The sequence below is a fragment of the Talpa occidentalis genome, unplaced genomic scaffold (genome assembly GCF_014898055.3).
Source record: "Talpa occidentalis isolate TD23 unplaced genomic scaffold, MPIMG_talOcc4v2.1 talOcc4.11, whole genome shotgun sequence".
In the NCBI taxonomy this organism is placed as follows: domain Eukaryota; kingdom Metazoa; phylum Chordata; class Mammalia; order Eulipotyphla; family Talpidae; genus Talpa; species Talpa occidentalis.
Window position 1 is genome coordinate 42,570,488 of NW_023601104.1, and position 12,189 is coordinate 42,582,676.

General features: G+C 49.6%; 2 protein-coding genes across 2 annotated transcripts in view; one reads left to right on the top strand and one right to left on the bottom strand.

The window, feature by feature from the left end:
* Positions 1-12,189, top strand: part of LOC119238090 (mast cell protease 8-like) — a 53,273-nt gene that overhangs the window by 21,420 nt on the left and 19,664 nt on the right. The gene's annotated exons all lie outside the window — the stretch shown is intronic.
* On the bottom strand, positions 2,419-4,890 carry LOC119239511 (mast cell protease 3-like). The gene is made up of 5 exons (XM_037504123.1): positions 4,836-4,890; positions 3,918-4,059; positions 3,351-3,486; positions 2,919-3,185; positions 2,419-2,580 (listed from the first exon to the last, which is right to left on the bottom strand). The coding sequence occupies exons 1-5, from the start codon at positions 4,888-4,890 to the stop codon at positions 2,419-2,421; spliced, it is 762 nt and encodes a 253-aa protein (XP_037360020.1).

Here is a 12,189-nt window from a genome sequence, read left to right on the forward strand (position 1 = left end):
CCTCCAGTGCCTCCCCGCCCTCCCCCTGCTGAGACCACCTGCTGCCTCTCATGGGGTCTGTCCTGTCGCTGCTTAATAAACCCTGGTGCTGCCTTCATTCTGGAGCTTTGTGAGACTCTTTTCTCCAGAGATACCAAGGACCCTCCAGTGTTACGGTCCCCACACTAGGACCTAACACATTGTAGCTTCACAGGAAACATCTTTTGGCTGCATGGAGGCCTCCAATAAGCCCTTGGCTTACGCTTGGTGGACACTGCTGGTAGGATTTGAGACCACAGGGGTGAGGACACAGCTAGAGTCACTGGAGCACTGAGGACCTGGGAAGGCAGGCGGGCGTGGGAGGGACATGGGCCACACAGACCGGGGCAGCCCAGGCCACAGGGGAGCTTTCAGGCAGTCATGTAGCCACTTCTCAGATCCATCCCAGCCTGGGCCCCCTCCCTGGCAGGAGGGAGGGGGTGGAGGGCCTGAGAAATTTAACTGGTCCTTAGGTGAGTCTGACCACTCCTCCCACACACAGCCTGAGTCTCTGAGCTGCCCTGCCCTCAGTCTGATGCTCAGGACTCTAATGCTTTGTCGCTGTAGCTGCACCGCACCCCCCCTTGCTGAATGCCTCTCTGTGGACAGCCGTGTCCCAGGCAGTGGAGATGGACTCAGACTCACACCTATTAAGTTTTTGAGGGAACAGCCCTCCTTCCTGCCGGCCCGTTGAGGGTGTAGGCAGCTTGGGACTTGTTAGTCTGAGTCTGAGGCGAGTTCAGAAAGTTCGTGGGCCTGAATCGAGCACAGTCCCTCAATGTGCTGGGCATAAGGGTCAGGAGGACCGGGAGCCCTATGAGGGGGCTAAAGCCTCAGCCGTGGGGGTGGTCACTCACCTGTGCTAGCCCCGGGGGGGGCAGAAGAAAGGCCAGCAAGAGCAGGAGGGGCTGCATCTCTCTGAGGGCCTGCCCAGGTCAGAGCTGCTGTTTTTTCCTGGCAGACACTAACACCCAGAGGGAAGTGGGGAGGGGCGGCTCAGAGGCCTCACAGCCTCCTGTACCCACACAGCTCAGTAATGCCGGGTGTCATCACACGAGGCACTTGGGCTAGGTGTGAACAGAGTTAAATGTGTCACAGTGTGTGCAGGGCCCGATGAGTCAGAGGTGAAAGCTCAGGAAAGGGCAAGAAAGTGAAGGCCGGGGTGGCAGCCAGCACAGGCTGGGACCCCAGCAGCCCCGGCTCCTGGCTCTCTTCCATTCTCACGAAACCATGAGTGATCGCTCAGCAGGCAAGTTCCAGGCCTCTGAGAGAGCCGGCTCCTGCCCCCGAGCAGCTGACCCCGCTGCAGTAGCCTAAGAGCCTGTGCTTAGAGGGACAGGGGGTCAGGATGCGGGGTGTCCTGGCTGGGGTGAGAGGTAGACTGGTTTTGCCTTATGAGCAGTGGAGGTGGACACACCCGAATACCCCACGGTAGCCCTGTTTCCTGTCTTACCACCATTCCAGACTCATACCTTTAAAGGTTCACATTTCCCTTTTCCAAATCTAAGTGTTCTGTGACAAAGAGCTTCTTTAAGCTCTCAGCTTTGAACAGAAGTCCTGGACTTGACAGTCACTGGACAGAAGCCAATCACCCCTGGGTCCCTTGAAGTGTTCTGGTTGGTTTGTGTTTAGGTCACTTAGCACCCTTTGGGCTGTGGGTCTGTCCCCCCAAGTCACAGTGCCTTGAGTGGGGAAGGGCTCCCCTGCAGAAAAGCTGCCAGTGCTGCCAGGTGAGGGGGGTGAACGCCGTCATGCTCCCCTCACGGGAACTAGGGCCCTCCGTCCCAACACCGTGTGTGTGAGGCTCCTGAACCTGTGACCAGCAGCGTCAGCAACAGGGGCCCCCACGCTCCCCAGCAGGACAGCAGGTGATGGAGGTCAGGCTGAGCCCGACAGCCAGGCCCACTTCTGTTAGAGGAGCAGCATCTTTTGAAGACACAGGACAAGAGCGGGAGGAGACGCGGGGAGCAGGAATGAGGATCATCTCCAGGTAGTCTCAGAAATCTCATGTTTTTATTTACACATTCTGTGCTGAACGATCACGCCTTTGAGGAATCTATTACTTTCAGGCCCAGAATTTACTTCCCCGCAGTGTAAGCACTCTCGTCAGTGCAAACAATTCAGCATTCTTCTACTTTCAATCCTCTAAGGCGGAGGCTTTCAAATGAGGTACTTTCTACCTACGTTCTTAGGAAAAGGATTTAGAGGTTCTTGAAAAATAGAAGGAAAAATTTACTCATGAAGCTATAAGCTGTAGGGCAATTTGAGAAACAGGAGGAGTCAACGATTTCCCTCTAGAAATGAAAGTTTGTGAAGCCCCTGGCAGCCCCCCCACCCCCACCGGCCAGTGCTGCTCCAGCCTCTGCCCCAGAGAGGACAGATGGCTCAGTCCCTGGCACCTCAGCCTGGTCCCTGCAGTGTGACTTGTCTCATTGTTTCTTCTACCCAGGGCACAAAGCTTGAGATCCTGGTGAAGACACGAGGAGGCGTCCCATTCCTGTGCCCTAAGGAGATGATGCCCTGAGCCACCTCGTTACACACCAAGGGGCCCCCGGAGTCACCCTGTGGGCAGATGGAGGAAGAACTGAGTGGGGCCTTCTCCTGGTCCTGACCTTCCCACTGCCCCAGGACTGGGGGTCTCTGATAGGGGCTGTGGTGAGATCAGATGCAGAACAGATCCCCGGGTTCCTGCCTGCCCTGGCAATTCCCTCCCTCTCCTCTGTCAGGAAGCTTCTGCCCATGAGTAGCTGAGGGGCAGTGTCCTGTCCCCTAGGAAGGCGGACCAGAGATGGAAGATGGGAAGGCTGAGTCAGTAAGGATAAGGCTGGTTCTCACTGCCCTGGGCTCCTCAAAGCCTGGCTGTACCCAGGGTTGGGCATGGTCAGTGCTGGTGAGCTCACCTTATATGAAGCCTTCGTTGTTCCAGGCTCTCCCGCACATATCTGGATGCTGTTGTCGTAAAAGTAGTATCTGTATTCCTGGCAGCAAATTCTCCTCCTTTGAACTATAAGGTCTGCCTCGTGCAGTTTATCTGACATTTTCATGACATTGACATTGCGGACGCCCCATCCCACCACGGTGCACACCATCCCCGGCTTCACCGATTCATCCTTGCCAGGCAGCCTGATGGTTCTCACGTAGGCGTTCAGCTCGGCCTTCCACTTCAGCTTGCAGGAAGGAAAGAAAGGAATTCTTTTCGACTACTGGCCCACAAGACTGCAGGCACAGACATGGGGTTGCTTTCTTCACAGCCCTAGGGCAGGGTAGGGTCATAACTGGGAAGGGGATGGGAGTGAATTCACAGGGGATGCAAACAGCCCAGGATTTGCTACCTGCAGCAACATGATGTCGTTGGCGGAGGTCCAATCATTATAGGCTGGGTGGGGGATGGCTCTTATCACAGGGATGACCTGCTGGGTAGGCTCCTCCTTGGTGATGTCATGGGCCCCCAGGGTGACGGTGATAGAGCTGCATAGAGAACAGAGAGGGAGGAGTCACAGGAGACACAGGCCAGAGGCTAGGTAGGGGAGGACAGGTGGGGCCAGCAGGTTGGGGTTGGGTGGAGCTATAGGGGATGGACCCTGTGCTCTCTGCTTCCAGGCAGCCTCATCTCTCAGGGCAGAGTTATGGTGCTCAGTTACCCACACAGTCTGATTGCCTAAGCAAAACTGTGAATTTCTCAAATTTGAGCTCTGGGCTCTGGGACACAACCTTCGTCTCTGTCCATGCTACCCTTGATCAGTTCCTTCTCTCTGCCGTAGGCCATTTGCATTGACCTGTCTCTCTCTCCTCAAATCATACCTATCCTCAAAAGAAGCTGCTATTTATTAGGTGTCCCAGGTCCACAACCCCTATAGGAGGGTGTCCACATGAGGGTGGGCCCAGGGGCTGCTCCTTACTTTTCCCAGCAGTGAACTGCGGTCAGCACAATGTCATCACGTATCAGAAACCCCCCACACTTTTTATGTGGATATTGCATTTGAAGAAATGCCATGTAGGGACGAGAATGAGGGTTGGACTCATGGCCATCGACGATTTTCACTGAAAGAAAAAGTCTCATGTTAGCTGTGCTCATGGAGCCAAATGATGTTTGTGATATTTAAAACAGGAGTTGAGATGTTGAATTGAGTTTGATCTGGTAAAGCCTGACCCTCAGTTGGTGCCCAGTGAAGGTCTTGGCAGCATGAAGGAAGGACTCCCAATTAACCTTGGGATGAGGGCCAGCTGGGGCAGTACTGGTGGATTCTGAGCAGCAGGGCGATACCCCCACCCCCCACTCCAAAGTCTCTGTTCTCCATGTGACTGCAAACTACTATTGAGACTAAATCAGTCAACAGAGTGTATAAGGGGACGCTGCCAATTCTGGGATCACCTGGGCCTTGACTTCATTGGGAATGACAAAGCTTGGAGAATGGGGTGGACACTGAGGGTTGATTAAAGATGCTGAATTTAAAAAATGAGTGGGCCTTACTTTAATTACAGAAACCAACCCTTTCCCCAAACTGCCTTTTATTGGGGAATTATTGCATTTCTCTTTCCCAGCTTCAGACCTTTCAGATGTGCCTGTAAAAAAAACCTGGCTTTCCAGAGAACAAGGTTCGGTCCTGGGGAGGAAATATACCCAATGGCTACTATGGAGAACAGCCTTCTGCCCCGCCATTCCTTCTGAGATTTTATTAAGTCAGATCTGCTGATCTTCGAGGGAGATAGGTCCTGGAGTACAGAAAGTTCCTGGGGGTGAGCCAGGGCCACGGTGTGTCTGGATATAGCATCTGTGCCAGTGGGTTGGGGCTTCTGCAGGTGGGGATGTCACTCACCTGCCTCCAGCCCAGGGGACAGAAGACAGGCCACCAGGAGCAGGAGCAGCTGCATCTCCCCAGGAAGGCTGCCCAGGCTAAATTGCTCTTGGACCTTCCTCCTGGCCTTCTAAGCACCGTGTCCTCCTCTGGTGTTGTGTTCTTTACCATGTAAGGCTCTCTCTGAAAGCCGCACACCACACACCGCACACCGCTGTCTTAGCAAATCTCAGGACCTGAGGGCAGTAAGAATTTAGCAATTACCACATTAGCTCTGGTAACCCATAACTCAGAGCTGACCACACCCCTAAGCATAGTAACCACAGGCTTCAAGTTGGGGAGGTTGGAGATGTAGCTTCAGTCAGTACGCATGTCCCTGGTCTCAGAAACCTGAGTCTCCTGGTGACTGAGCCAAGAGCACCTTTATTTCCTTGGTCCCCTTAGGCTGTTAGGAGCCTGGCTTGCTGGGGCCTCTTTCTGTGTGAGGCCCTGCGGTATGAGAGAGGAGATCCCTTGCTTCTGGTGGAGGAAACAAAGATACAAGGGAACAAAGAGGATGGAGGGGCCGTGGGTAGAGGGATGGACAGGATGGCCTGCAGGAAGCTGAAGAGGTCTTGTCCTACTTACTAAAGAACGTAGTGGTTCGAAACACAGCATTTACATTGTCCACGAATCTGCAGGTTGGTCAGTGGCCAGTGTGGACAGCCCCCTCCTCTTTCCTCGTGTTAGCAGGGGAGGCTTGCAGCCTGGAGGCTGGAGCCCCTGAAGGCTGGCCCACACGTGCCCAGCAGTGGTGGGGATGTCAGGCTCTCCCCAGGATGGCCTCTCCGGTCTTCTCTGCCTGGGGGTGTTCTGCTTTCCTGGCAATGTGATTCCCCAAAAGTGAGCCAGGCAGATGCTGAAACTGTGCTCTTTTATCACCAAGACTTTGAAGTCATATGGCCTCTAGTCTACCATATTTACGGCTTGGGACAGCCAAAGGCTCCTGCCCAGATAAAAAGGAAGGGGGCATAGATGCAGTCCTGTAAGAGGACTGTAGGGCAGGAGACACACAGTGGGAGCAGAGCTCAGCTGATCTGCTCGCTGCCCTGGGTGCGTACAGAGGTGGTCAGGGCAGCTGGCATCACTCATCTGTCTAAGCCTAAGTCATAGTCCTGCCTCTACTCAGGTGATATCTGAATCTAAGCGCATGCAGTGGCTCACCGCACCGTTGTCCTCTGCTACTTCTACCTGATACTGGGTCTCACTTGGTGGAGGATGAATGTTAGTCATCACTTTAGGGATTAAAGGTGAGCCCTCAGGGTCCACTTATGTGTCGGGACCCCGTAAGTTGTACATTTCTTTTGAAAGATGGCTGGTATTGTAAGTGCCTCTGTGTGGCAAATTAGCCACACAGAATGGCTGGGGGCTGTTCTAGGCACAGGCACGCTTGGATTTCACAAGCATGTTTCTAATCTATACTCATTTTTTTTTTAAAAAAAGATTTATTTATGTATACAAGAACTGGGGTGCAGACCAGAGGTGTAGGGGTGAGAGGATTCACCAGAGACAGAGCGGGGAACAGAACAGGCAGACTGAAATACACTGCTGAGGGGAGTAGCGGGAGGCCCCCAGTCAAAATTTCTATTTGTTGACTGGCAAGATATGGTGCTAATAATTGTGTCTCAACAGGGCTGTATCTAATTTCAGCATCCTTCTAGAATGTGACAAAAGCCTAAAGGAATGCACCTTCCTTGTTGCCACAGCTCCATCTGAACCCATCAGGGTGTCTGCTTGCATCCAATTAACATTTCTTCTCTGCCTGCAATGTGCCTGAGACTTGTACCTGTTGTAGTAAAATTTTAGCCTGAGTGAAGGCTTCTTCTCGAGGCTCCTGCCAGTCCCAACCCCTCCCACCCCCACTTTTACCAGTTGTTAAAGGAATATAAGACCCGGGTTAGGTGAGGTAGGAAAAGTGGAATAATAAGCCAATGGAAGTGTGTAATTGCTGGGCACTGGAAAAGCTTACTTTTATCTACCATAGCAGCTGGCATGACCTTAGTCATACTCGACCAGAGAGTTTCGAAGAAATTTACTGATTGTCCTGGTCTCTGGGTCTTGCTGGGATTCACTGTCCATTCTATTAACTCTTGCACATTAGTAGAAAAGTATTTCAGATATTAAAACCAGATTGCTACAGGCTGACATTGGATCATTTATGTAATGAAATATTATCAACCCAGGGAGGCCCTACCCACCTTCCCAGGTCTCTAGCCACTACACTGTGGTAAATAGTGGGACTGTGTAAATACCCTTGTGGGGACATAAGGAAAGTCACTGTTGTCCATTCCAGGAAAAAGCAAATTGACCCTTGGGCTGGGATATCCAAGGGGATGCTGAAAAAAGCATTAGACAAATCCAAGACACTGTGCTAGAACCCTGGAGCTGCTGAGCCTCAGCCAGGAGAGCGGCATGTCAGGAACAGCAGCAGGTGGTGGTGGAGTGACCTGTGTAACTCCCTATAATCCAGAGTCATTCTCCTTTTTCAATGACGTTTTTTACTGGCCACGCAGGACTACTATGTATGGGCTGTCTGCAGGGCACACCTCCCCTGCCTTTCTTACCCTGTAATTGTGGCCATAATATCCTCATGCCCTCTGGGCAAGCAGTGTTGTTTAATGTGTGGCACCCTGCGAGGAACAGGCAGTGTTTGGGGCGTCCTCTCTACAAGGCCAGTTTGTCCAGGCCAAGTCAGAATTTGCCAGTAGTGGTGGTAATATCCGATCCTTGTAAAACACCACCCAAAATACATTCAGGTATCAGTGAGACAAAGACTGAGTGTAATTTTGGTGGTAATCTATTAATTTGTAAATATAAAGATACTTGTTTAATTCTGATTGTTTTTTCTCCACCCCATCAATAGCCACAATTGGTCCTTTAAATTTACTTGCATTTCCATAAATCAAAGCACTTTCAGCTCCTCTGTCAACCACAGCCAATACTGGCAGCTTGTGGAGCTAGACCCGTAAATAGTGAGCCCAACACGTGGCTGCCAGTCACCCCCTGAAGCCCGGCTAGCGGCAACTTTGGCCTGTGTCCTGTTCTAGAGGGCAGAGGAAATCCTTCCCTGCTTCTCCGGAAAAGTGAGGGGTGAGCTGGGCCCTCTTTCTGATTTGGGAGTAAGAGATGGAGACCACTTCTCAGGCTCTGCTTTTGTCACTGGGTTGTTTATCAATGATTCTCAGTGTTCCTGCTGCAAGGAGATGGATCCACAGCTGTTTCTCTCTCAGTCTGATGGTTCCCTTTGTCTTGACCAATTTGCATTTAAAGGGAGACTTATACTACCCACCATCTTCTCAAAGCCCAGTTTCACTCAGAAATAAATGCTACACTGTAGGTATGGGCTGCCGCTAAAGGACTTACTAGACACTGAAGCCCCACCGTCATAAGTCATGACCAGAGCAGATGGCAAAACGTGGGCTTTGTTCCCAGCAGTCACCATTCATCATGGGCTCTCTATAGCAAGTTGTCGAATTATGTCTTACAATTCCTCCATAGAGTCCCCTAATTAGGCCAGGTTAATGTAAACCCCAGCATAACCCAGTTGACCAAGTTAGTTATTTGGGCTAGATTTTGTTTTTGCCCTGCAGTGAATAATCACTGCCAAATATTTTAGAGATTTCCTTTTTTTTTTTTTTAAAGCTTTTTTTTTTCTTTTTTTTAAAGATTTATTTATTTAGGGCCTCCTGGTGGCGCAGCGGTTGAGTGCTGGGTTGTGAAGCTGCCCGCAGCCTCTGCAGCGCTGGTTCGATTCCCCGCCGCCTGCAAGGGTCCCACATGGTGCACAAACCTCTTCTGCTGCCCGCTGCTCCCCTCAGCAGTGTATTTCATCAGTCTGCCTGTTCTGTTCCCCGCTCTGGCTCTGGTGCATTCTCTCACCCTCCCGTTCTTCTGACTGCAAGAGCGTGAGGGTGAGAAAACGCACCAGAGCCAGAGCGGGGAACAGAACAGGCAGACTGATGAAGTACACTGCTGAGGGGAGCAGTGGGTGAGACAGGAGTGGTCTGTCGCGCCATGTGGGACCCTCACTGGCAGCCAGGGATTGAACCTGCACTACAGAGGCTGCGGGCAACTTCACAGCCCAGTGCTCAATCGCTGTGCCTCCAGGGAGGCCCAATAAATAAAATCTTTTAAAAAAAATTGATTGATTGATACAAGAACCGGGGTACAGGCCAGATGTGTGAGAGGATTCACCAGAGACAGAGCGGGGAATAGAACAGGCAGACTGACTGAAATACATTGCTGAGGGGAGCGGTGGGCGAGACAGGAGAGGCCTGCCATGCCATGTGGGCTGCTCCTCAGCTGGCAGGGATCGAACTCACACTGCAGAAGCTGCGGATAGCTTCACAGTGCTGCGCTCAACTGCCTGCGCCACCAGGGAGGCTCAAGACATTTCCTTTTAACGTGACTGGCCTTAGCCTGGTTCCACAAGTGCTTGAGCCATGTGGTGACATTTTCTTTGTATTTCTGTCTGAATCAGCTGGCCAATTACCAACTCTGCAGATGTACACTCGCTCTTGGTAATTTTAGTTGTGGCCAGTAACTTAGCGCTTCCTCCCTCCCCCCAGGCTCATAGATAGCTTTTCATTGGATTAAATGTCCGGCCTGGTGAGGCACAGCCCTTTCATTCCTGGGCTCTTAGGTCACAGGGAAAGGTAGAGATTCTTCCCATACATCATCTTCTACCATGGATTTGTCATCCTCACTCTTTCTCAGAGATGTTAAGTTTTGGGGTTCCAATTTCCCTTGCAACAACTGTTCTAATGTTGATTCTCCTTGTCTAGTCATCCTGCATTTTAGGGCTCTGCTTTGGCTGCTGGCTCAACTTCTGTGGTTTCTCTCAGGCACACAGCACCTGCACACTGTGGCTGCAGCTGCTAATGCACAGTCCTTTTCCCCTCTCCTTCCCTCCAGATTACCCTGGAGCACTTCTAGCAGTCTGGCTAGAGTTTCTGGAGCTCCCCCACACTCACACATGGGTCCAAACTGCTCTATAAAGAGCTGCCTTTCCCCCAAGTGGAGGTGAGAGATTACCCGGAATTCCCCCAAAGTAGGGCCTGGCCACCCATACTTCAGTTTTGCCACCAAGACCTCCCTGTCCCTCCTTGTCCTGCATTTTGCATGCTTCTCCTTGGACTCTTGACTGGCTTGCCAACTGTGTGGCTGTGGGAACAAATACGATTTTTAGTACTGATAATCTGAGTCAGAAGAATGAAGCAGGCACTTCTATTAATCACACTTAACATTCATTGAAGTCAACTTACGTACAGGGGTCCTCAGTGCTGGAACCAGGGGACAGGACTTCTGTTCGAGGCAGGATCCACACCAGCCCCTCTTGACAAGGGTCTTCTATAGCCTGCTCAGTCCATGTGATCATTCTTGCGTAAGACTAATGACGTCAGATGTGCAGGAGGACATGCCATGTGTCTTTGTTCTACTGAGATGGATAGAGCTGTGTATATATCATAAGTACAGGTTAATAACACAAAAGAAAAAAACAATGGGGAAACTGGCTATTTTCCCAAGGTAGGACAATGATCATCAATAAGATCAATGAATGAATTACTGATACCACATGACATGGAGATGGATGCCAGGGTCCAAGGCAGTAGTCTCCTACTGCTGTACTACATTTCTGAGATCACTGTAGCAATTTTCTGAACAAATTATCCTGAGGATCCATCTCCCCATAGCTGAAAAAGAGGGGTCATGGAATTGAAAATATTGTTGGTTTGAAACATCTTGGTCCCCATTCTCTTAGAAGAACTGACAAAAAAGAAAAGGTGTTTAGTAAAAACATAGCCAGAATTGTGAAAAACTTATTTGAGGAAAAATTTAAAAATATCTCCTAAAACTGCAAAAATAGACCTGAGAAATAGATGTTCTTAGTTTTTGGAAGGCTGGATCCACACAAAAATGGCACCTACTCTTTCCGTGCTAATATATAAATTCAATGTGATTCCAATAAGAAAAACACTTTTTTTCTTCTAGGCAGTTTCTTAAATTCAAATTAAAATAAACATGAAAAAATAACTAGGAAAATTATGACACATAAATGAGTACTAAGAGAAGATTAGCCTAATCAATTCTTAAAAATATCTGATAAAACTGCTTTTTGAAAATACAGTGTTGCTGACTCATGACTAGACAGAGAGACTAACAAAACAGAACAGAAAAATCCATAAACCCCCCAAATACATATGAAATACAGTTTAGAATAAGATGGCATTTCAGATCATTGGGGAAAAGATGGACTTTTAATTAAATGATTGGAACAATGAAATAATCATTTGTGAAGAGATTAAATTGGAGTTGTATCTCACATAAGCCACCAGAATAAATTCCAAATAGATAAGAGACTCCAATACACAAAGTAAAACCCTACAAATACTACAAATACACAAGGGGAAGTGCCTTCCTAGACAGAGTGGGGAGAGCCTTTCTAGGAGAGGCTCTAAATCTAGAAGTATTAAAAGAAAAAAATTGTCAATGAATTTTGATGATTAAAGCATAAACTTTTTTTTTGAATATTTTATTTTTTATTTTATTTTTTTAAAGATTTATTTTTATTTATTTACACAAGCACTGGGTACAGTCAGAAGCGCGGGAGGGTGAGAGAATTCACCAGAGCCAGAGCAGGGAGCAGAGCAGGCAGATTGACGAAGTACACTGCTGAGGGGAGCAGCGGGCAGCAGGAGAGGTCTGTGTGCCATGTGGGACCCTCCTCCGGTGGCCGGGGATCAGTCGGGAATCGACCGGTGCTGCAGAGGCTGTGGGCAGCTTCACAACCCCGCGCTCAACCGCTGTGCCACCAGGGAGGCCCTAAAGCGTAAACTTTTAAAAGTTTGTCAAAAACCATTGAAAGAAAATGCAAAAGACAGACAGCAGACTTGGGGAAAATGTAGCACAAATTAAAGAGCTAATGGGCTTTCCTGGTGGCGCAAGGGGTTAAGTCTCATTACGATGATGCTATCACTAGCCACTGCAGCATGAGTTCAATCCCTGGCCAGGGAACTGTCCCACTTGGTACAGAAGACCTCTTCTGTCTCACCCGCTGCTCCCCTCAGCAGTGTATTTCAGTCAGTCTGCGTGTTCTCCCCACTCTGTGTTTGGTGAATCCTCTCACCACCCATCACCTCTGGCCTACACCCCAGCTCTTGTATGCATAATAAAAATAAATCTTAAAAAAACAAATTAAAGAGCTAATATAGCACAATTAAAGAGCTAATCTATTTGTAATATAATTCTAGAAATGTAGATGATCAAGACTCAAAATCGGACAGAGAAGTAGGCAAACGACTTGACGGTGCACAATAAGATATATTTAAAAAAGAAT

What these genes read in the sequence shown, in the direction of transcription:
- LOC119239511 (XM_037504123.1), bottom strand. Translation starts at nt 4,890, where the DNA reads ATGCAGCTGCTCCTGCTCCTGGTGGCCTGTCTTCTGTCCCCTGGGCTG. An exon ending in ACGACATCATGTTGCTGCAG is followed by an intron (nt 3,186 to 3,350) that starts GTAGCAAATCCT and finishes CCTTCCTGCAAG; the next exon opens with CTGAAGTGGAAGGCCGAGCT. An exon ending in CAACGAAGGCTTCATATAAG is followed by an intron (nt 2,581 to 2,918) that starts GTGAGCTCACCA and finishes ATCTGCCCACAG; the next exon opens with GGTGACTCCGGGGGCCCCTT.